General features: G+C 34.6%; 1 protein-coding gene across 1 annotated transcript; it reads right to left on the reverse strand.

Annotated features, from left to right (window-relative positions):
• Positions 1–24,223: 24,223 nt before the first annotated feature.
• LOC114321639 (putative xyloglucan galactosyltransferase GT12) lies at positions 24,224–26,084 on the reverse strand. The gene has a single exon (XM_028268827.2). It carries the CDS (start codon positions 25,963–25,965, stop codon positions 24,451–24,453), a length of 1,515 nt encoding a protein of 504 aa, XP_028124628.2. The 5' UTR covers positions 25,966–26,084; the 3' UTR covers positions 24,224–24,450.
• Positions 26,085–26,544: the final 460 nt, after the last annotated feature.

A 26,544-nucleotide genomic window follows, 5' to 3' on the forward strand; every position in this document is an offset into this window, starting at 1 on the left:
CCTTAGGTTAGTTAACTAGTAACTATTAGGTTAGTTAATTAGTAACTAGAGTTACATTTGTTGTATATAAAACTAACTGTATAGAAGCTATTTTGTGTAATGAAAATATTAGTTTCAGATTCTCTTTATAATACACTTGTTCAACCGTTCAAAGTGTGTCCAAATCTTAAAAAATAAACAAATAATACAATACTTGTTGGGTAGCAATTGATTGAGTGTCGACACTCCACCTGAGGAGTGTTTGTGCATCTTAGGTTTGACAAAGAAGCCTTGATGGTAGATTATGTTAGGGGTGTGGGTAGAGATGGCTTTTGAGATGTTGGGTTGAGGAGGAATTTGCAAAAAAGGGTTTGGGTATTTCATAGAGATGTGAAGGTATTTTGTGTAGTTGGTGGGGATTGTGGAGGTAGGGTGGGTAAGCAAAGCAGAATTCGTGGTGTTTAGCTCCATCGTGCTTGATGCTATTTAGGAGCATTTTACAAGAGGACCTTCACAAGAGTAGAATGACCTAAGAAGTATAGATATGAAGTTATGGACATGTGAATATTTAAAATTTTAAAAAATATAAGATACGAAATGCATTGTTCTATGATTAGATGAGGAGTTTTCAGTAGTTATTGATGAATCCTTTGTTTTAATAAGCAAAACTTCCGCCAAGAAATGATTTGTATTAATCTACGCTCTCCACCTAATAGCATGGATTTGGGTATTAATTTGCCCTTATTCACAAAGAGAAGATGTAGGTTCCTATCCATTTTTTGGGCTTGAATTTGTTCTTCTTTTTTATTCATTTAATTGTTGATTTATTGCAAAATATATGTTATATATATTTGTTTATATCATTATTGAAGGTTAGGGCCCATTTGTCTCTTCCCTAAGCGATCCATGTGAGCAGAGAAGGAAATAGGGGTGAACAACCCTTAGAAAGTGTCGTGTGACTTATGTTCTAGAAATCCTACAATGACCGAAATCTCAGCCGGAAGAGGAATTCAGCCGGCCTTTCCCTATTCGGCCAGCCCCATTTTGTGTTTAATCAGATGATTACCTCAAGAACAGAGCAGACAGTTTCTAGGAAGTGTTTCCTAGGGTGGTTCTGGAGCTGCTGATCAATTTCCTTTGCGTATTTTAAATGTGCCAAATATATAATTTTACAAATTTATTATATGTTATATATTTGAATATTATATATTTATTCTCATTAAATTTATTAACTTTGGGTATGTTGCTCTAATGATTTAAATAATTATAGTAAATAAATAGGACATTGTGTGTCCCCATGGCTCTTCCTCTCATGTCCGATACCCGTATGTGACCTCAGGGAGGTGTTCGTACTTTATAGATGCCTCTATATAGGCTTAAGGTAGTAGTATTATTATTGTTTTGGTTATTAGTCTTTTTTGTATAGTTGGTTGACAAGGAAGGTTATGCCTAACATAGATAATATTTTGTGAATTCTTTTTACTTATAAAAGTTTTAGGCCTTTTTTTTTTTATTTTGTGAGAAATTATCTAATGTTCTTGCAGTAATACTCCATGCTAGGGGTGTGTGCGGTGTGGTTTAATATGATTTGACGATAAAAATATAATCAAATCGTAATCAAACTGCTTTCAACCTATTAATCGATTAGTGTAATATATATAAAAAATATTATGTAAAATAATCTGTTAAATTTAATAAATTCAGTAATATATGAATATGCATAAATATGTATGTATCTATTTAAAAAAAAAAAGAAGAGATAGAGAGAGAGTGACAAGAGTTTAATATTGAGATAGAGCAAAATCTCACCATTACAAAGCAGTCATTGAAATGGGTGCTCAACGACTCTGCTTTGCATATTCATCTTTATTTGTAGAACGACTATGCGGTAGTCATATTCATCTTTATTTGTCATTCATATATGGCAAATCACAAATCAATAGCAAGATCCAATGAAAAGATGACAAATCAATTGAATTTGGAACTTACATGCCTTGAAATCAATAGAGGCGCGTGTGAGAGAGGTGAACGCAACTGTCAGTGAACACATACTTGGTTTGGACTGATGAGTAATTTGGTGAACAATAATGAAAAAAGAGAACTTCATTTTATATTTAAGTTTATGAATTTGGTAATAAATGGTGAAAAAAATATTTTCTTATTTGTCTATTTTATTTTGGGTAAACTATTAATAGGTGATAATAGTTGAATTTAATTCCCATCAAGTACTATTTAAAATAAGTCTTAATAAAATTGTCGTTGAAAATAATTTTTTTAAATCTTTTGTATGTCAGTGTCACTAAAAATTGACAATTAGTGATTTTTTTGTCACAATTTTTATAAATTGTGGCTAAAAACTTACAATTAGTGACTTTTTTTGTGACAATTTTTAAATTGTCGTTGAAAGTTAAAAATTAGTGACTTTTTTTTTTGTGACAGTTTTTTTAAACCGTCGCTAAAACTTATAATTAATGACATTTTTTGTGACAATTTTTAAATTGTTGCTGAAAATTAACAATTAGTGATATTTTTTAATAAGGTATGATGAAAAATGTCATTAATTATCATAGGACTTATTGAACTAGTATAGCTATTAGTACCTACATGTAAGTCTCCTTTTTATTTATTTTTTTACCAAAAGTGGTAAGATTTAGGCCCTGTTTGGTAGAGCTGTGGGAAAGTGCTTATAGCTTATGCCTTAACAGCATATAGCTTATAACTATGAACATAAGCTGATTTCTGACTTATAAATTAAGCATCTCCTGCCCCACTCAAAGAATAAGCTGATTTATGACTTACAAAAAGCTATAAGCTGCATTGTTAAGCTAAACCAAACACATCAAAATAGCTTAAATTAAGCTGAAAGCTGAAATAAGTAGCTTTTAAGCTGCACCAAACAGGTACAAGATTTAGTAAGGAACATGTCCATTAATTATGAAATATTTATAATACTAAGATTATCCCTTAAAGAAAAAAAATAAATCTTGTTTATATCTCTCTAATATGTTTTACTTTCCTATTTATCTAAATGTGATAATGAGAAAATGTAGCTACATTTTTTTTTTTTTTTTTGTCCTAACGAAATTTCATTTCCCCCCCTAAACTATATCCCTCAAATCAATTTCATACTCGAACTTTTGATATTGTCAATTTACCACCTCATATTTAAATCATGATCAATTTGCCCATTGTCGTCACATTTAAATGGAAAAAGTTAAAAAAAAAATTACAATTTGGCCCTTAATTTCAAATTGTAGATCCAAACTCACCATTTCTAGTTTCCTCTCTCACCCAAACTACTCACTCTCATCTCTCAACCAAACAACCATCACCACAACACCATAACCATCATTAGTCGCGCCACCGCCACCACACACTCTAGATTTGTCATCCTCTTAACCACAAACCATCACCAAATTTTATCACCAACAATATGGAGTGTTCAAGATCCAAAACCTTCAAACCTTGATTCAAAAAATAGTTTTGTTAAAGAATAAAATGTAGCTTTTCACTAATCCACCTCCATCAAATCCACACATGTTATGTGGCTTAAGCAATTACTCAAATTTTATGAAGCAATTTCAATATTAGAAGGTGTCATTTTTAGAAAATGGCTCTATTAAGTCAAATATTTTAGTTGAATTGGGTTTTTGTTCTTTGTTAGGAATCAAAATGAAAATTTTCTATATATCTATATCTATATCTAGAAAAAAAAAAGAAAAGAATTTGTTCACGTATGTATATCTATATGTATCAATTAAATAGGTTTGAAAATTAATTGAATTGAATTAGTTTATTTAGATTTGCTGAATATGAATTAGTGAGTTTCGTTATTATGTATGATTGATTGTGAATCGAAAGAGAGAAAGAGACTCACAACTAGAATGCAGAGGTTGTGGAGGGACTAGTGAGCGGCTAGAGGACCTAAAAACGGGCCAAGAGTGGCGGCCAACGTTGGGGAGTGACTGGGGTAGTTGTTAGAGGCGGTGGCAACAATTGGAATAGGAGTTGATGGTGCCAAATACTGGTGTGGAATTTTAAGGTTGTCTTTTTCTTAATTTGGTATATGATTGTGTTTGTACTATAAAATATTTGCTGTTGATTGTAGCAAGTCGCCTTATAAATTATTCAATTGGATTTCATGTATCTTCAATCCATTTAAATGAGGGATATTATTGAGACCATAATTTAATTTCTCTATCGATTATGGCCTGTCGATTGTAGCCAAATTTAATTTAATTGATTGTGGCATATCAATTATGATTGTTGAATCAAACCATAAACCATTTTTAAATAATGAACTTGGCCACATTTATTACTATTATTATTAGTATAACTTTTATCATTATTATTTGGGTAAACTTCACTTTACCCCTTATGGTTTGGGCCATGTGCGGTTTACCCCTTAATGTTTGGAAATGATCACATAACTCCATATGTGTCATGACCCGAACCCGCCCCTATGTGTTAAGGACATAACCGGCTAGTAATCACGAGATTACCTATGGCCTCAAACTGAACAAGACATAACTCATCAGAGTAAAGAGGCCAAACGGAAGCAAAATCAGAACTTTTGTCCATAGAGCTGTGCTTACATGGCACATCATAACAATCCATGCATATACATGTTAATAACTCACATCAAAATATGTAATAACACAAAGTTTTGTACATACAGGATCATTCAAGTCTAAGTCAGCCAATCAAAACTATATACAATTGTAATCCAAAGTTCTCGCCAACATGACAAAATATAGCAAAATAGCAAAAGGGCGAAAACAAGTCTCGTGCGTGAGACGTATGGGCTGACTCTTCAAATCCTTGACTGTTTCTCACAAACTTCACTGAGGCTGGGTTTGGACCTCCCTTGGCTCACCTACAGACACATGAATGAGCGTGAGCGAAAGCCCAGTGAATAATATCAAATAAAGAAGATACACAAACAGTATTTATAACGACATGCACCAAACGGCCTTGGGCCCAATTCATATTTCTATCTAGTGTATATATATATAGGTCAAGTAACTGCGGTTCCAAACACATCAGACGGCCTCGGGCCCAATCCATTCATGTCAAACGGCCTTTGGCCCATTTATCTTTCATTCATGTCAGACTGGTCTTTGGCCCATTCATTCTTTCATTTATGTCAGACTGGCCTTTGGCCCAACCATTCTTTCATTCATGTCAGACTGGCCTTTGGCCCAACTATTCTTTCATTCATGTCAAACTGGCCTTTGGCCCAACCATTCCTTCATTCATGTCAGATTAGCCTTTGGCCCAACCATTTGGCATAGCAAACATTTGTCCACCATTCAAATTAAAAAACTTATAAGACTTACATAGAAGTAAGCAATTGGACAAATAACATACTTCAGATGTCTTTATTAAGATATTACTCACAGTGTTCTGTCGGTGGATTCACCCTTGAGCTCGACCCTATACATTACATAACACATATGGGTCACAAACGATTCAATCCGTTCTTAATTCATACATCCCTCTTAGGCTTCTTCCTTATTCTTGTAATTCATTCATAATGCTCAATGCATGCCTAAGAGTACTTAGAAGTGAAAGAGAACGGAAAATGAAACACAGAACACATTTACAAAATTTCAAAAATAGGGGTCCTCGCTCGAGCGTGGACTTTTCCGCTCATGAAGACCCATTAGGTCTGCAAAAGTGCTGGTTGCCTCGTTTTTACGCTCGAGCGTGAAGTCGGGCGCTCGAGCTGAAAGTATCACTATATGGCTCCCTGCTCGAGCGTGAATATCCCCGCTCGAACGGACACCCATGTCTGCAAAACTTTTGGGAGCTCGTATTTCCCGCTCGAGCGGCGGTTCCTACGCTTGAGCGGACTTCATGAATTCTGGGTTTTTCAGAACTGTTCTTGAGCTTCAAACACCAATTCAAGTTGGTATTTCTTGCATTTTACAGCCCATATTTCTCATATACATATACCAACATGATCCAACACCAAATTCATTACATTATGAAGCTCAATTTCATGAATTAATCACATGCATGTCCCAAATTACACCAAACTCATTCCCAACATAACAATTTCATGTATTCAAAACTCATACTCTTATGAATTGTACATGCATGTGAGATATAGCTCTCATTCTCAATTTAAATGATGAAGAGATGATCAAAAGCATGAACTTCAATCAAAGATTCAACATGGATCATGTCTTTCAAGCTCAAACATACAAATTCATGGCAATTCCTACATGCATGTACACATAAGCTTTAAATTCTTCAATTGCATCTCAATTGATGTTCTTGATCACCCAACTAGCTTGAATACACAAATTTACAAACTTATTCTCATGAATTTATGCTCAAATGCTCACCTAGAGGTTCAATCTTCCAAATAGTAGCAAGTTCTTGAGCCTAGCCCTTCAAAGCTTGAGCTCCTTAGCAAAATCTTCAAAATTGGCCCTTTTCCCTCTCTAAATTCTGTTCTCCCTCTCTCTAGAGAGCAATTTCAGATTCTTTGAGCTCAAAAAGTGAGCTTAAATGTAGTTGGGTCCTTTATATAAACTCCTCTAATCACATTGCTTTAATACTGATTAATTGAGCACTTAATTAATCGTTCTGAATCTAATTATTTTGATCCGAATCAATTTTCAATTAAAATTCACCGTAGGCTCTAAAAATTACGCTAATCACATTGGCGTGATCAATTTCGGGTTTTGTGGCCGATAAGGCCTTCAATTTTCAACTTATAATAGTAAGTTGAACAGATATTCCTACGGCGAACAGATAGAAATTCAAAACCACATATATTCACATAAATGGCACACAAAATCATATCAAATACATAATCACAATCATAATTAAGGTTAATTAGCATAATACGGACCAAGGTTATCACAATGTGGTTTGTGGACTAAATTGCACAATTAACTTATCCATTCAAGATAACACATTGTGAGAGCCACACGCGTATAGGGAGAGTAACACTATTTTTAACACAAAAATGGCCTTGGCACATCTTCAAATTTACAAACAATGCCATTCAATTATTTCTCTCTATTCCTTTCATCCCGTCCATTAGCACCTCCCCTTATTTTCCTTTTTTTCTTCTCATTTTCTCTTTTTGTTTTCTTTTTTCCAGCTTTCTCCATAATCAAACCACTCCCATAATCACTTCACCAACCCATATACATTGAACCCTTGTTGAGAAATTGGTAGAATGCCGAAGGGGTTAGTCATGAAAGAAGAAAAAAAAAATTATATGAAAGCCACTAAATGCTGATAAAGCCATGGATTGTGAGACCCCTAATCTTTGTAAATTCTATTAAGGCCTTCACTTTTTGAATTATTACAATAAAAGCTCTTAATCCCTCGTTTAATCGCAAACTTAACCCTAGAATCGAAAACGCTTCGCGGATGAACCCGTACAAACCCTAATCAACCTCAGTAGTTTAGTAATCATTTCTAACACCTAATACTAATTAATTAACCATCTAATTATAGATTGATCACTCAAAACCCTAATTTTTAATTTTCATCATTTCTTTCATTTATTCGTCTTTCTATTCAAAGTGTAGTGACTTAGATTGAATTGTTTTCCCTAACCCTAATTTAAATAAATTCTACACTTAAATTAGATATTCTAATTCATAAATTTGAGCCCTAGTCCTCACACTTTAATTGAATTACACTTTAGCCCCAATTCAAGTACATATGTAAATATATGTGAAGTTGTACCTTTTTCTCATCAAATCTTTTTGTACACAAAATCGACACTTATATATATGAATTTGTACATAAATCAAAAAGAAAAATCCCCTCAAAACCTCATGCACATGGCCGGCTACCCTAGGGAGAATTCCTTGTTGTGTACTTTTTGGAACATGGATGATTGATTTCATGAAGGAATTTTGACTAAATCCCTAAATCATGGAGAAGTGTTTGTACTAGTTTTCAATCTAGTTCTATTTTGACCAAACTAGGACTAAATCATATTTTAAACCACAATTAACCTTCTTAATTAACCTCTGTTTCATTCCATTCCATTCCATTCAAATCAAATACAAATTCTTTTAATCCAATTCCAACCAAGGGCATTTAGACTTTTCACCATAATTTTTCTATAAATAAAACCTCTCCCCTAGCATTTTTGCACATCACACACACACAAACACACACACACACACTCATAAAATTTGGCTAGAGAACGGGAGAATAGAGCAAGAGTGAGCTTTTGGAAGGAGAAGGAAGGAAAAGAGAGAGAGCTTGCGCAACACCAATCCTAGGCAAACAAGTAAGCCACAACACAACTTATTCTTTTATTTTCTCTTCCAAATACATGGTATTAAAAGTTTAGAATATTATTTTTAGATGTGCATGCATGGTGTTCTTCTGTTTGAATAAAAGAAGTTGGGCCTCCCTCAAAACTTGTCCAGTTTTGGATTTCTAAATTTTAATGTTGTGTTTTGTTTAAAGGAATGAAAAAAAAAAATTATTATTTTATTAGAATATCCACTCCTACACAATGAAAAATATTATACATAAAATCATCATGAACTATCATGAGAGAATATTATTTTATAAGAAGATTAAAGAATAACCATTGTTGCTAAGTGTATCAACCACCACCATCTTCGGTTGTCGTTGGAAGCCTCCAATGCCATATTGGGTCACTGGCAATGATTTTCCCGTAGCCCCCACTAGTTGTTAGTATTTTTTCAGTGAATCTTCGACAAGGTTTCTAGCAAAGTAAAAATTTGTTTAAAAACATAAAAAATTTCACACAGTGGAATTTCAAAATTGTATTTATTGTCAGTGAAATTTCACTATGATGGTGAATATTAATTGTGCGAAATCACACTAGTTTGACCAAAAAAAAAAAAAATTAGAGAAAGAGAAAAAAAAGGAAGAACACAATGAGAACGATAAATGAGAGATGATAGACAGAGAACTTATTGGAATATAAGAATATTTTATAGACTAATTATGATACAAGTACTTGAAAAGGGATTATCTAATAAATTCCCCTTTACTAATTACAAATTTATCAAAAATTTTATAATTTTTATTATTAATGTTAATAAAATTTATCATTAATCTATAATTAGTTTTTAAAAATATAATAATATGTAATTTTTTTATTTTATAAAAAGGACGTTTACAGTTGGGACCAGAAGAGAGCAATCCCATCCTTTTTGTAATTTTGCTAGTATTAATTAGAAAACTTTGATGCAACTTTGGATATTATATATAAAGGTTTGTTGCATTCCTACGTATCTAGGGCTGCAAATGAACAAAGTCGTTCGTAAATAGATTTGAGCTTGACTCAGTAAGGGCTCATCGGACTCGATTCGTTGAATTTTTATGGAGTTCGAGCTCGTTAAATTCTTAATAAACAAGTCCAAATGTACTACAACTTGGCTTATTTGATATTTATTTAAATAATAGAATAAATATATTATTTATCTATACTAAATCATATAAAAATATTTATAAAAAATAAGATAAATATGTTATTAATATATTTAAATAATGTAAATAATAGCTAAATTTATTTATATGTAAATAATAGCTAATTATAGATAATACATTTATGTAATAGTGGTGATATATATTAGTACTTTGAGAAGATATTGACTTTTCTTTTAATATATATATATATATATATATATATATATATATATATATTGTATATATAATTGTATAATCAAAGTTTAATTGTAACTTTAGTCTCATAGGCAAGTATGAATTTATAATTTCTTTGGCTCATTAAGGTTCGTGAACAGGGTCGAGCTCGAGTCAAGCGTAGGCCAATTTGACTCAAACTTGATTCATTAAATTTTTATTGAGTTTGAGTTTGAACTCATTAAAATCTTAATAAACAAGTCCAAACATACTAATGCTCGAATCAGCTCGGCCCATTTACAACTCTTTATGCAACCATGTTGGTGTGCTTTTCGTGCGCCTCCTCATTTGTCAATTTGTCAATTTTTTGTTATTTTTATTTTAATGTTTGTTTTTTTAATTCTTAATTTTTTATTTTTTTAAGTAGGGGTTTAACAAGTCTCATGATATTGTTTAATATTGGGATTATGCAAAGATGTTTTGGAAATGGTGAACTTTGTTAAAACTAATTTAAAATAAGTAAAAATATTATATGAATTTAATGAAGTGTATTGGGTTTGAATTTGTTTGTCTTTTTTATTATGCCCCGGGATATTTGTTTGCAAAATCCAAATCTTAAATAGAGGAAATATCATTTTGCCTCAAAATTTTTAATTATTTTTAATTTGACCTTCAGACTTTGATTAATATCAATTTTATATACTTAAATTTTAAAATTTTGATCAATTTGGCCCTTACTGGATGCATTGTGTTGATGTGACACAAAAGTTCATTTAGAATTTCATTTTATCCCCTAAACTATACCTTAAAAATCAATTTGCCCCTCAAATATAAAAAATTCAATTTTTTATTATTGAGATAAAAATTGAGAGATTGACCAATAAATCCTATATTTTGGACTTCTAATCCATATAATCCCTTTCTTGTAATCCATTTAGTCTTGGATGTGTAATGACTCATTTGCATGCCACATTGGAGTTTCACATTTGGAAAAATATATTAAGGAGTTTTTTAGTGTCACAACATACTCGCCACGTTGGAGTCTCACATTTAGAAAAGTATATTAAAGAGTTTTTAATTTTTTTTAGAATGTTATATCATACCCGCTATGTTGTCATATTTAAGAAAAATACATTAAGTAGTTTTTAGTTTTTTTGGATTAAAAGTTTTAAAATGTCACATCATACTCACTACGTTGTCACATTTGAGAAAAATACACTAAAGAGTTTAATTTTTTTGGAGTGTCACATTATACTCGCCACGTTGGAATGTCACATTAATACTTGCCACATTGGAGTGTCGTATCATACTTGCCAAATTAATAAAAAGGTATAACTATCCACCAAAATATTATCAAAATAAAAAATAGGACCATACAAAAAGAAACTCTCAACTAATAAGACTTAACAAATCAATAAAAAAAAACTTAGAACTAATTGGAATACTTGTTTGTGAGATGAGATTTATTGGTAAATATCCCTACCAAAGTATTTAAATTTATTTTTTTTATATTTGGGGGGCAAATTGATTTTTAATATATGATTTGGGGGATAAAATGAAATTTTAAATGAACTTTGGTGCCACGTCAGGACAATCTGTCCAATTATAGACGGAATATGATGGCAGGGGCCAAATTGATCAAACTTTTGAAAGTTTGGGTGTAAAATTGATATTAATCAAACTCTAGGGGTCAAATTAAAAAATGCGTAAAAGTTTAAGGGGCAAAATGATATTTCCTCTCAAATTTTTATTAGATCTAAGTATTTATTTAATTCTGTTACCTTTCTTGTTACCTTTCTTTTCAACGCAATGCAACCATGACAACCATTCTTTCATTAAGATAGCAAAAAAAATAAAAATAAATAATAATAATTCTAAAGGGTTAAGGGTAAATTATACAAATGATCCTTGCAGTTGGTCTCTATTATTTTAATTTGCTTGATTTTGCTCCTTAATTTAATCGATTGTGTCATATTAATTCAATAAATAATGATGGTTAGGTTTAGTAGACGGAAAGTCAAACGGCGTGTCAATTTGATTCATGTAATTTACACAATATATCAATTAGATCTTTGTTGTTTTAATTTGCTTGATTTTGACGGGGACCAAATTGACACAGTGTATAACTTATAGGGACCAAATTGGCACATTGTTTGACTTTTCGTCTACCAAACCTAACAACCGTTATTTATTGAACTAATATGACACAATTCGTTAAATTAAGAGGTAAAATCGAGCAAATTGAAACAACATAGATCAAATTGACACATCGTATAAACTACAGGGACCATTTGCATAATTTACCCAAGGGTTAATTACACCAGCATCCCCTCAACTATTAAAAATATCTTTATCCCTCTCATCTATGAACCCGTACATTTTAACACTCAACTTTGAAAACCATACAAATATACATTTTTTAGAGTTGGCTTGAAATAGGTGAAAGTGATACATTTTTATAATTGAAAAGGTCAAAATGTACAGGTTCATCGATGAAGGGAGTAAAATGATATTCACTAATAGTTGAGAGGTGTTGATGTAATTAACCTATTTTTAAATTAAACTAATATGTTGTCAATCTAAACGAGTATTTAGAATGAGTAATAAATATTTTGACCACAATTTCTAAGATATGTAAAAACATGTGTATATTTTTTAGTGAAAATACAGTAATAATAATGTTATGTTAAAGCTTAAGTCATTTAGATAGTCACATTTTTATATTGTCCAACATCACAATTTCACAAAATAATATTATTAGTTTCATTGAAGCATATAAATATTTTGTTTTGGTGAGATTTTATCTCTCGCCTTGGTGCTTTCTTGGTTGAAACTTGGAGTTTTATGGGACTTGTTCTTTGGTGTCTCCCAGTGAGACTTACTTATTTGCTTGGGTTAGAGAGAAGATTTTGGTTTTGGTGAGAGAACTTGTATTTAGGTTTGGTCGGCTTAGTTATTTGTAAGAGTTTGCTTTGTCATCATTGTAGATCTTCGAAGTATTGTTCTCTTTGCTAGTTAAATCCCATTCTCATGTGATTATCATGAATGTAGGCTTAGGTTGAACGACGTAAATATTGGTCATTTATGAGTTTAAGATTGCGTCACTCTTGGATTTGCATATTTTTGTTTGATTCTTCTGTTTCATATTCAAATGCCATCAATCATATTGGTGTGATTGATTTTTCTAAAAACTCTGCACAACAGAATATACCTCAGACTTTGGGCATATCATAACAATGGACAACAAAAATCATAGCTTCCATACAAAAGATCTTTGATGGTGTAAAACATTTTGCAAATTTGATTGGAGTACATGAGTCAACATACCATACTACATTTGTCCAAAAAATTAGGCAACCTATTCTAGTAAATTTGCACTTAATTCCATTGCAGACTTCAAAGTTGACCCAATGATGGAGAAGTTAGGAACGAAAATGGTTGAACAATGTGGCAGCATACCACTAGCCATTGTAGTGCTTGGAGGACTTCTAGGAACAAAGCTTACCTTGAGCCATTGGCAAACAGTGCATCAAAATATTGGCTCATACCGAAAGGAGAGTGTCAGATGTGTTAGCTCTAAGTTACCAGGACTTGTCATATCTGAAGGCATGTTTTCTTTATTGTGGCAATTATCCAGAGGATTTTGATATAGAAGTAGAGACGCTATATCAACTGTGGGTGGCTGAAGGCTTCATATCCCAAGAGGAAAGAGAAGAAGAAGAAACAATGATGGACGTGGCAGAATGTTACATGGGTGAATTAGCACAGAGGTGCATGGTTCAAGTGGAATTGCAACCAGATGAGGAATACTCAATAATTAAAGAAAGCAAAAGATTTAATCATTGTTGACTTCATGACCTCACACTACAACAAAAAACACTATTGGCGACTAAAATGGGAATTTTCGTCGCTGAAAGTCATGGAATTGGCGACTAAAATGGAATTAGTCGCCAAAATTGGTCACTTTTGCCGACTAAAAGACTTTAGTCGCCGAATGTAATGGTTTTAGCGACTAAAAGGCAGTTTAGTCGCCAAATATAGGGGTTTTAGCGACAAAAATATTTTTAGTAGCCAAAGGTTAGGGTTTTTGGCGACTAAAACCATTTGGTAGCCAAACGTTAAGGTTTTGGCGACTAAAAACCACTTTGGTCGCTGAAGGTCAAGCTTTTTGGCTACTAAAAAAAAATTAGTAGCTAAAAACAGGTTTATGGCGACTAAAATTCACTTTAGTAGCCAAAGGGGGAGGTTTTTGGCGACCAAAAACAAGTTTAGTCGCCAAAAGGGTAGATTTTTAGGCGGAATGGTTTTCTTTAGCGACGGAAAATTAATTAGTAGCCCAAAAATAATACAATTGGCGACTAAATAATTTTTTTAGTCGCCAAAAGTGATCTAAAATTTTTTTAATAAATAATTTATTTTTTACATAAATTATATTTTGAATATATATAATTACATTTATATATATAGTTGTGTATTAATACTGATGAAAGTAATATATAAATAATATAAGTTGCAATTATAGTCATGAGATGGCTCAGTGGCATAGTGGGGTGGAGTGTATGGTTAAGGTTTGGAACTTGGAGGTCCTAGGTTCGAACCGTGGGAGCTTCTGAGGCACAAAGGAAATTTTTTTTTTTTTTCAAAAATGTTTTTGGCGACTAAAAAAAAATAGTCGCCAAATGTATAAATAATAAAAATAATAATTCACTATTAGCGACTAATAGTTTAGTCGCCAAAGGTATAATTTCCAAAAATGGAATTGACTATTGGCGACTAAAACCTTAGTCGCTGAAAACCTGTGTATTGCCGACTAAAAGTTTTTTTTGTCGCCAAAGGTATTGCCGACCGTCTATTTGCGACAAACCCGGCGACTAAAAGATTTTGTCGGGGAAAGTGGAAATTTGACATTTGGCGACTAAAAAGGGACTTTTGGCGACTAAAAATTTAGTCGCCAAAGGTGTATTTTCTTGTAGTGCGAGATTTATGTTTGTCAGAGGTAAAAGAGGAAAATTTTCTTATTGTGATTGATTATCAACATAGAAATGAACAAGGGCGTCCCTCTTCTTTAACATGGAAACATGAACCAGTGCTAGCAAAAGTAGTAAACTACGCAGACTTGTCATCAATCTAGATAAAAATAGTAACCTTCGCCTCTCTGAACAAGAAGGAAGAGCTCAACACATTCGGACAGTTTTATTCTTCATGGGTGATGAGTTTAACAATCTGTTTGGAGAAGAATTGACTCATTTCTCCAAAAATTGTAAATTTTTTAGGGTTATACATTTTGTTGGAATAGGCTATGACAAAAGAGAACCAAAACAGTTACCAAAAGAAATAGGAAACCTAATTCTTTTGAGATACTTGGGTATAAGAAGGACAGGATTCACAAAGTTTCCATCATCAAGAGGCAACCTGAGATACTTGCAAACACTTGATTTGCACACAACAGATGAGATCAGTGTGCCAAATGTTTTATGGAAGATGAAAGGATTGATACATCTTTATCTTCCTTATTATAATCGTTTTTTCCACACAAGGCAAACTGACACTAGATGGCTTGAGCAACTGGGAGACATTAAAAAACTTGGCTTCAGATAAGATTGAAGTTAGAGGTCTCTTCAAATTAACCAATCTTCGGAGAATAAAGAACACAAGAATGCAAGGAAATCTTGAGGATTTGACGGTGGTCAATAACTACCTCCTTAACAACAACCAACTGCAACACACATCAATTTCTATTGAAAATTGTGATTTTTGTTCAGAAGATGGATTAAGCCATTTGAGACAACTACTTGGTTGTGATTGCCTTGTTCTATTGAATATATATGGAGCAATAGGTAAGTTTCCAGAATACGAACACCATTTCTGCCCAATCTCACCTCTTTAGTCTTGTTGAACTCTCAACTTAAGGAAGACCCTATGATAACGTTGGAAAAGCTACCTCACTTAAGGACTCTCCACTTATATAATGCCTTTGTTAGAAAGGAAATTGTTTGCTCAGCTCATGGCTTTCCTCATTTCAATCTTCTAGAGCTCTGTAATTTAGAAATTGAGGAATGGAGGGTGGATGATGGAATCATGCCTAATCTTTCTTGTCTATGGATTGTTAAATGCAAGAATTTGAAGATGCTTCAGGATGGATTGATATTCATCTCTACCCTCCAGGAATTGCAGATTTGATATATGCCTAAAACATTTAGTGACAAGCTTCAAGTGGTTGATGGCCAAGAAGGAGAGGATTTTCACAAATTTCGCCACATCCCTTCCATTCATTTTGCAGGTAAATAATTACTTTTCTAGACCAATTCAAAAGGCTGAAGTAAGTATTTTAATTTGCCACAATCTTTGGATTTTAATGTTTGGTACTAAAAATAAATTGAAAAGGACAAAAAAAAAAAAAAAACCGATAATTTTTCAAGAGTCAGAGGAGAGTGAACAACAGTATTCTCAAAAATACCTTTTCCCTTGTCTAAATTTCCCTATAACGTTTCTCGTTCTTTCTTGCATTTTCTTCAAAACAGCAGGTAACCTCTTATCTTTATATTATTTCAATACCCTTTCTTTGCTTATTTTCATTAGTCAATCCTTGCGAGGGTCTTCATTCATCATCTCATTATATAGTCTCTTTGTTTTATCAATTTTATTACCTCTTCTCACATGTTTTCTTTATTTATATTAGAACAACATGTTTAGGTTCATTTAATCATGTAGAAACCGTGTATTTAAGCCCAGTTTGATCATCATGTAGTTTAGTATATTTTCTTTGCTTTTTACTTGTTATTTGCCTTGTTTGCATAAGCATCATTTAATAGCCTCAAACCGGGCTTAGGACTATATTTTGTGTGTTTAGTTGTATGCTTGGATCATGTTTATTTATGTATGTTCATGTAAGACGTTGAAAGTGGGCATCTAGATAAGTCCTTTTAACCTTCATAGCATGTGCTTGTGTCTTGTTGCATTGTCTTTTAAATAATCCAAATTAAATGCTCTTTCTATGCAAAATTATATGTTTTGAATGTTTTTATGTGAATATTGCTTATTCTAGTTCGAGTCCATTGCCATGAATGATTAAAAATATCCTTTTGATTAAAAATCTTAATTTTTGAAAAATATAGCATTATTTTTTCAATCTAAAATAACTGATATTCATTATTTATTCAAATTATCTAGTTGTTAGGGTTAGTAAATGTTTTTAGGTCTAATAATAAAGTTTGTGAATAATTAACCACTAAAATTATAAAATAGAAAGTTAGTAGAAGCCAATCTTCAGATTGGGTAAAAATGAGTGCTTTCATTTAATGACCTTCCCTTTTTCTACCGACGCTCTTGAATTTGGAATTTTTTGGTTATGACGGATTGGTCCTTAATTCCTTAAAAAATTAAGTGACGACTCTTTGTTGGTCAAAGGGAGTTGGTACAACATTTGTGTAGGAATCAGGCCTTAGACTCGAAAAAACCATGACGCCCACAACTACGTTACCTTCATCGAATTTTGAGAACCATTGGGATTTCTTTTTCTTCTACTTGAGTCCTCCGTGTGCAGTAACTGCACCCTCTGCCAATCGCACTTAGGATCGGTAACCTTTAGCTTTGATACCACTTATTAGGATTTATACCACATCCCACCAACGGATGTCCATCCATGCACAACACTACAAAAAATTAAGGTTTTAGAGACCAAAATTTAGAGACAAAATTATTTTTTAGGGACCAAATATTTTTGTTGCGAAAAGTTTCGTTATTATATTTTTAGTAACGAAAATTAGACATTAGTAATGAATTATTATCCTTTTAGGACCAAATGTTTTGTCTAAAAAAGTAAACCATTTTGAGACCAAATTATTGTTCCTAAAAGTCTATTTATTAGTAACATTTTCAAAATTTTATCGCTAGAAGCCTTGTTTTTGACTTTTCGGGACGACTTTTTAGTGACTATTCTTATGACGATAGAAATTGGTCCCTAAATGTCTTTTGCAACAAAATTTTTACTTTTAAAAACCAAAGCATTTGGTCTCTAGTTGTAGTGACATACCAAGGAGAAAAATAATCACATACAAATTTACGTAGTTTGGTCCAAATTACCTACATCCATCATAGAGAGCTTCCGTTATGAATAAAATAAATAATACATGTGAGATGACCAAAATATTCAAAACCTATACCACTACCCAAACTCATGCTCAAGGATAGTTGAGCCCTAGCTCACTTCGGTGCTTACGGTATTTTTTTCTCTCACTCCCTACATCTTTATTTTTTTTCCTCACCTAGATCTCTCAATCTCGCTCAAGAAAGATAAAAATGAAAATCCTAATTCCACAATAGATTTTGAACTCCACAATTCTAACCCAAATAGATGTATAGAATTGTAGTCACCCCATTTTTGACCGTTCTCAAGACTTGGACGTCACCGCTTGAACACTCGGTGATCATCCGTGTTTGTGTTCGTCCTGAGTTCCCGAAGGTCTCAGCCACGTGCGCCTTCCCTCAAGATCTCTCGACTCGACTGTTTTGTGTCTGGTTTTGCACCAAACACTTGTGCTTTGCCTGTGAGGGACAGGGGATGGCTTGTTGGCCATCCCCACACATCACCGGCCATGGCTTGAGGCCACCGGCCATTGGTTTGTTTCCACCGGCCAAATGTTTGGCTGGCTGGCACTTTTTTTGGCCGGCCGACCATCTATTTTGGTCAAATTGCATTTTTTGCTGGCTGACCACTGTTCATCTGCTTTTGCAGATATTTTTGTGCCATCTGTGATAGCTGGCACCCACCTTTGCTCCCCTCCATACACGTGTATGGAGGGATTTCAACCTTGTTAGCTTGCCTTGGAAGCTTTACAAGGTTGAATCTTCTATAAGAGGAAGCCTTTTCTCCCTCTTTGAGAGGGACAACATTTTTCCAGAGCTTTGAGTTCTAGGGTTAGGGTTTGCATATCCTCCATCTCTATATCTCTCTCTCTCTCTCTCTCTTGTGTATTAGTGTGTGTTTTGTCTTACTTTTGCACATAAACACCTAGTCTTACACCTTTTCTTGGTTGCTGAGGGGCCAGAGGTCTGTTCTTGGTGTTCTTGAGTGGTTTTGAGCTCAAAGAAGTAGCTGGTCCACCATTTGTGAAGAGGGTCTTCAAGGGTAACATTCTTGCTTTTTTTACCCCATTTTTGCATAGCTTTTTCGACTACCTTGCAACTGTTTTTAGACCTGGTGTATAACATATAAAAGTCTTGGTTTTGTCTACTCTAAATAGTTGTTTAAGAGTGTTTTGAGCTTTGAGGTTGTTTGACCCCTCTTAAGCCTTGTTAGGCTCCATTTTTGTGCATTTTTGGTGAGCTCCGGGACCATTGTATTTGGGCCTCCTCACCACTGAAATCTTGAGGGATTTCAGTGGTGACGATGGTGCCTTGAGGTCCTAAGAAGGAGAGGGCCACCCCCTCTCCTTGTTGTCCTTGAAAAGGACCATTTTTGCCTAATGTGTGAGCACCTAATTTAGGTTCATGTTGGCCATGTCCTAACTGATTTTTGTGCTTATTATGTCATAATATAGCTCTGTTTTTTCCTTGGTTTAGACACATCTTGCATGCCTTGCATACATGTCTTGTTATGCCATGTTTAGGCCTTAACATGCTTTAGGTGTTGACCCTTGTTCTAGCATGATTTTGGCCAAGCTTTGTGGAGCTTTTGTGTATGTTTCAGTGTGCTTTAGCTCTGTTTTCAGTTGCTTTGGTCACGCTTAACATATTTTGCATAGTTTCTTTGCATTTTGGCTTGTTAGCCTTACGTATATGAGTATGTGGCATGCTTTACTTGCCTTGTTCCAATGGTTTGGCACCACTTAGAGCATCATTTCAATCCTCATAGCATGCTTGTATGCTCGCATTTGATGCCCCTTTAATGCTTTATAAGGTTGTTGTCTTATGCCCCTTGCTTAGGCCCTTGTGTACACATGCATGTTTAGGCCACTTAGATGCCATCTAGGTACACCCTTAGCATTGTTTAGGTCTGCCTTGGACCTATTTTAAGCCCTCTTAGCCTTGTGAAGCTTGGTTGACTTAGCCATGGTTTAAGCCTCCTTGGCTTGCCTTAAGTGCTTGGACCATTATTGCATGCTTTGCTTGTTTTGATTATTTGGTTTGGCACCTCTCTTTCATGATTTTCAGAGCTTACATTGCATGCTAATTGTCCATGATCATCTCTTTTAAGTGTACTTAAAAGTTGCCTTTTGATGCTTAGGAAGTGGATCATGTATGCATGCATGCTTGAATGTGCATTTGGTCCCATCTCCATAGTTTATGGCCACTGTTTTAGGCTTGTTTGAGGGCTGCCTAAATTAGTTTAAGTCCATCCTTCATGTGTTATAGCATGCTTGCCTCGTGCATTGTTGCATACTTGGCCTATTACATGTTGTTGCTTGCTTGAAATCATGATGCATTTGGCATGTATTTCATTGGTTAAGTTGCTTTGCATTGTTCCTATGCTTAGTCCACTTTACATGTTGTTGCATTTTTGCCACTAGCATAGTTGTCACATGCCTTGCGTGCTCATTTTGCATACTTAGCCTCCATGTCTAGGTTGCATTCCATTTGCATGCATGCTTCACCTCTTGAGTTGAGTATGATAGAGGTCGAGCCCCTTTGTTTGATTATGTGCATTGCATTCCATATCAAAATGCATACTTGGTTTCTTGGGCCATCACGCATTGAAATGCGCGATTGGTGGTCCGAGAATCGAGACCCATCCTCCTTTGAGTCATGAATATGATAAGGAGTGTGGTTGGTGCATACATTGCTTGAAATGCATTGCCATGCTATGCTTTGCCCTCTGCTGCTGTCAAAAACAGATTCCGCAGGAAGCTTTGGCCGGCCGGCCATCTCCAGTGCCGACCAGCCATCCATCAATGGCCGATATCTTGAACAAGTGGCCGGTGATCATTCCCTTTGGCCGGTGACCAATTCCATTAGCCGGTGGTGTTCCACAGCACTCAGAGAAGCAACCCTGGGACTTGTACAGTTTTCAGAGGAGGATAACAGTCAAAGCAGAGGCAACTTGTGCATGGCAGTGGCTTTCCGAGCAGAGCCGAACACGCATTGCATTGGGCCCTCTTCCCGAGGCTGTTTACTGTTTTATTAGATTAATTAATTTGATAACTAGTTTAATTGGTCTGTAATATTTAATTAGTTTGTAGGTTAGTTAATTGTATTATTCTTTCGGTCCCTCCGAGTGAGGGCAAATTTGTAATAAGTGTGGGTGCGTGTGTGCATGTCTTCCAACCCCCACTTCTTTCTCTCTTTTACTTACCTGCTTTTGATGGTTAGTATTAGGGCATGTTTAATTTAGCATACCTTATGCTATGCATGCGTGCATCATTCATCAGTATTGCATGCACCGGGCTTGGCGCATCATACTAACAGCATAATATTCCAAATCTAACTTGAATACGTACTACTTGTTGCATCCCACATGCCATCCTAGGATTAGCCGAGCCTATTCTAGTGACACTCTGCATGCGTTGCATTAGCCACTTAACATGAATTAGGATCACGCATATGATTACTAACTAGTTCATTGTGTTGGCTCGGAGTACGCTGTAAGTATTTATGCTTTAGCATCTCGCATGAGTGTGAATGTTAACATGACAGCATGCTTACCATGTTGCTAAATGCTTATGTGATATAAACTGCCTGAATGCTTGTGGGTGAAGGTTGGATTGTTTGAGTTAGAATAACTCGTTGAAATCCGTGTTTTAGCCTACTCGCGAGTAGCAAACCTCAAACCATTTCCAAAACGAACGGATATGCAATGCTTTGTTCCAAATTAGGCGATCTAGTCTATACTTGTTTTGCTGTGCGCATCACATAGTAATTCTAGGCCAATAAACTGGAATAAGAACGCATGTGTTTTCAAAAACGAGATATCATGGTTAGTAGAGGCCGATCTTCGGATCGGGCGAGAGGGGGTGCTCATAGCTGACCTTCCCTAATCCTACCCAAGTTCCCGAGCCGAGGTAACTTTGGTAATGACGGACACATGGCCTTTGGCACTGAGTTAGGATTTCCTAAATTTCCCAAAATAAAATATTTAGGTGGCGACTCTGTATTTGGCAAAGCAGTCCATGTTTGACACTTCTTTTCTAAAAAGCTGTTTTTCAAAATGATTTGCCGGATTTGGACTCTTTGGTTCAGATCAAGAACCGTGACAATTTAAGGGTCCTGAACTGTAGTGAGCCCAATACGAACAGAACGGGACTCATCCTCCCGGGGCGTTCGGGGACGTCTACAAGAATCCACATTTATCACATGTGTAAGCTAATCCTAACAAGATGGGCTTTACAAAATAGGTGATAAACGTGTGTGACACTAACAGGACACTAACAAACTTTGTCCTGAGGAATGACACCTGATAAGCACAATGACCAACTATAAGAAGTAAAAATGAATGTGAAACAAATGGCCTGAAAATGAAATATTTTATACATCATTGAGAGCTAATGAAGTCCTAATACAATCTTAAGCTTTGTTTGTTTGGACGAAAAAAATTTCAAATGTAAATTTTTTTTAAGAATTTTTTTTTTCTAGAAAATGTTTTCTTGAGAAAACATTTTTCTATATTTGATAGTGGTAGTGTTGAAACGAAGGTGGAGGTAGAGGTGGGGTGGCGGCAACGGTAATAGCGACGATGATGGTGGCAGTGGCCGTGGTTGATAATAGTGTGATGGTGGAGGTGAGCGTGGCGGTGGTAGTGTGATGATATTGGTAAGATTTTAGTCTACAAAATGTTTTTCGTCTCTTAAAAGTGAAAACATTTCCTGCCCACATAGATTTGTTTTCTATTGACCATGAAAAATATTTTTGATTAACATTCATTTTTTATTATACCAAACATCAAAACATATAAAAATATTTTTCACCTAGATAAACGACACTTTAATTTATGTACTTTACAGGTGCATATATGGTTTTTTAAGATTTACCTACCCGCTTAAGGAAACATCATTTATAACTAACAAATGATGAAAGTTTCTTCAAGCACATAGAAAAGGCGAAAAGGTAGAATCTTCTAAGACAATAAACTAGGAAAAATTATAAATAAGTGAGAGAATCTTAAAAATTTATTTATTACTGGTAGAATTTTATTTTGTGCAAGTTTTGTTTTTTGACACTGAAAAAATCTAGAAATCCTCTAGATGTTGATTTGTGATTATGTATAAATTTTAAGCAGAATATAACAATCTCAATCAAATAATCAAGACAAAAAGACACAACTATTTAACGTGGAAAAAACCACAATTGGACACCTCCAACTGTGATAAAAAAACCACGGGCAACAGCCACAAGAACAATCCACTAAGAAGATTTAAAGGAATTACACAGGTATACTCTCAATTACCTAGCGAATCCACAACGCCTAATTGAACCAACCTCTATGTGCCTTTTCCAACCCCATCTTCACCTCGGAATTGTCTTTCCAAAGAGCCACTCCAGGATCCACCGAAGCTTCAGGCTCGAATTCTTCAGACTCCACCGAAGAACAACTCTCTCTTTTGTGTATAACAAACCAAACCTTTGATGTACTCTCTTTAAATCATGAGTTGAATACTCAATAAAAACATCAAAGAAAACTAACAAAATATCCCCAGATATAATCCTTAAGAACCAAAACGAAGATCTGGAGGAGTTCAATCAAAATCACTTAGTTTTGGGAGAAAACCAAGTATTTATAGAGAACCAAAAGTAATCCTAGATTGGGAAGAAAACAAACTCCTTGAGAAATCCGGATTCTGAGGCTCGCTCGAGCGAAGCTTTTCTGGCTCGAGCGAGTAGTGTATTTTTCATGATTTCTACTAGTGCCTTGGCTCGAGCGACGAATCCTTGGCTCGAGCGAGTAATACACTCTTTCAGGTTTTTGTATGGACGCAATCCTTGGCTCGAGCGCGCATTCCTTGGCTCGAGCGAGCAAGCCCTAGCTCGAGCGAGAACTCCTTGGCTCGAGCGAGCAACGACGGACATGCAATTTTGAATGCAATTTTGCATTTTGCTTCGGCCGCGAGCTGACCCCCGTAATAATCAGCGAAGTGGCAATCTTGAAAGCATTAACATCACAAACTTCTCTGCATGGTTCGATTCGGGTTTGGATTCGCATCTAATAAACTCATAGCCTCACTGAAATAAAAGTGCTAAAATAAATACATCTGAAAGGAGTTTTGTCAAACGGGGTTGCCAAGAATAAAAACCTAACAGACACATTAAAAAGACTAAGACACCAATTGTCTTCATTGAATTTTATTCTTTCCAATTTGATGGCTTTGAATTCCGGATTTGAAGTTCGCGTGGAGGGTATTGCTCATAGACTACCAATTGCCTTCGCTTTCAAGAATTTTAGAATTGTCAAAGCAAAACAACCAATGTAGACATTGAAATCACCTGTGGTATAGAAAATTTTCACAATTTTTTTTTTTAAAAAAAAAAGAAAGAAGAAAAAAATGAGATTCACATCTCTGGGTCCATATGTAAATCCCTTTTCATAGTTTGACATTTATGTTTGGTTCTTAAGGAAATTGTGTTGTTAAGATTTTTTCATATAAATATAATAGAAGCTGAATATTTTTTTTTTGGTTTTCCTCAAATAGTACAAGAATAATGAAGAATCAAATACAATCAAGTTGCTTATCCCATTTCAAATCCAAAAAGACAAAGAAGCTAAAGTACACATAATCAGGAATATACAAAAAAACCCATTTCAAAACAATAACCAAATACAATCTCTCTCCTAACCAAAAAATCCTGTAAGAAACAATTCATATTTGTTTGGGTCCGATTCTGTATTTGATTTTTTATGTGCCGATCAAATAATGCCTCGAACCATTCTCAGCAGCAAATTCAAAATTCAGTACTCTTCCCTCCCTCCATCTCTTTCCTAATTTTCTCTACTCTCTCAAGAACTCCCTCAATTGCTATATCAAATGCATCTTCAAGTGTCTCCAATCTTGACATTGGATTTGCATATATGATTCTAGGAATCAGCTTCACAATCTCCTCCCTCATCTCCGCCACTTCTTCTTCCGATATCCGACTCAAAGTCTCCCCAATATTCACTTTCCCATTTTTAATCTCATCCTCTGGTATGAACACAGAATATTTTGAATAATTCTTGGGTAAATGCCATATATATTGCTGGTATGCGGATCTAGAATCAAAGAAAACTGGAATGCACCCTGCCAAGATCGAATCAAACGTTGATCGCCTTGTAGACGAATCACCGGAAGGCTGCAAACAAAACTTGGATCTTTGAAAGATTTCTATCACATAAGTTGGGTTATCACACTCGTTTTCGCCCGAAGCACAATTCAAAAACTTGCATTTTTTTCCAGAATCAAGGCACTGCTTAATAATCTGACTCCGGATAGAATGTTCATTGTTGGGTCTTGGAGCACCCGCGAAAGAGAACAAGTATTGCCTTTTCAATTTCCTTAATTTGTTCTGCCATTGAAACACCTCGTCATCGCTAGATGGATGGAAATAAGTTGGATATGGAATCGCAAAATCTCTATTGGTTTCGGCTTGGGAAAATGATTCAATTATCAAAATCGTCATGTTTTTGGATTCGGGTAGTGACATGAGTTTGTTTCCCCAATCGGAATCGTTGTCGGTTTGTCTCCTAAAATCCCAAGTAACCCTTCCTACAACAAAGAAATGATCTCTTCCACCCATGGATTTCCACTCAGGCTTCTCAGAAACCCATTTGGCTAATTCAATGGGTGCTGAATCTCTTATTGAAGTATTGAAACCCCAAAGGTATCGACCGATGTCAAGGCCAGCGTAGAATGGTACATAAATGATTGAAGCCAAAGATGAATTGTTGGTTAAGCATTTGTAGTTGTTCATTCTGTTGTGGAAAATCACTTCCAATAAAAACTGGTTTGTTTCAAACCAACTGATATTGTTTTGGAAAATCCCATGAAAATCCGCAGCACGAGGACCGAGACCCATGTTTGATATGTACTTGCAAATATCAAACCATTTGATTAGTGATGAACAATTCTTTAGAATGTCTGTGTTGAATCTGCTAGGAAGATCATGAACATAGATATATCGACCTGAGCATGAATCCAAAACATGTTTGGAGACCAGTTGAGTTGTGTTCTCAACCTGTTTAACTCCATCCTTGCTATCAGCAACTCTGTTTTCCTCATTCTCGGAGATAGAATGAGATGTGGAGTCTTGAAAGATGAATGAATTTGCATAGTTGGCAATGAAGGTGAGCCTATTGTTGTTTTTGTTGCCTGAAAATGAAGCTGAACAGACGAAACAAAGCAACAGAAACCATAAAATGAAGCAGAAAACGAAACCAAACCAGGATTTTTTGTTGCAGTTGAGGTTGATCGAATTCTTCATGTGACTTGTATTGATTTCCCAAGCAAAACAAATCTCTGTTATTTGTTTAGTTGATGAATTGTTACTACAAAATAATAGGGAATGAGGAGATAAGCTATGAGACAAAATGTCTGAATCAAAATGCGACCAAGAGACAGAGATGGCAAAGTTTTAAATAGTAGTATTAGGATAATTAGTTAAGGTTTCGCTTTTGAGGAAGCGTTTAGGCGTAGTAGGCCTATTTTGAAATTAATTTTAATGATTTAAATTGTTTATTTTTTAAAAAATTTATAGAATATATTATTCATGTCAAAAATCAAAATGATTGAGCATTGGCAACTATATATATTTGAATGATATTTGTTTTAAAAAAATAGACGACAAATATAATTTTAAGAGTAACTATTCATTTTTTGAAATATAAATTTGATTAAAAAATATAGATACTAATATTCGATCATCTTATTTTTTACATGAATATTTAACTTAATGAGTACTAGAAAACGAATGATTCGGATTATCAAAATGAGACCTATGATGGGATTCACACATCCCTCAAGTTCTATCATGTTGAGATCCTAACATGAGAGAAGCCCTATC

Source organism: Camellia sinensis, chromosome 7, assembly GCF_055761805.1.
Source record: "Camellia sinensis isolate YWXY chromosome 7, ASM5576180v1, whole genome shotgun sequence".
Classification (NCBI taxonomy): domain Eukaryota; kingdom Viridiplantae; phylum Streptophyta; class Magnoliopsida; order Ericales; family Theaceae; genus Camellia; species Camellia sinensis.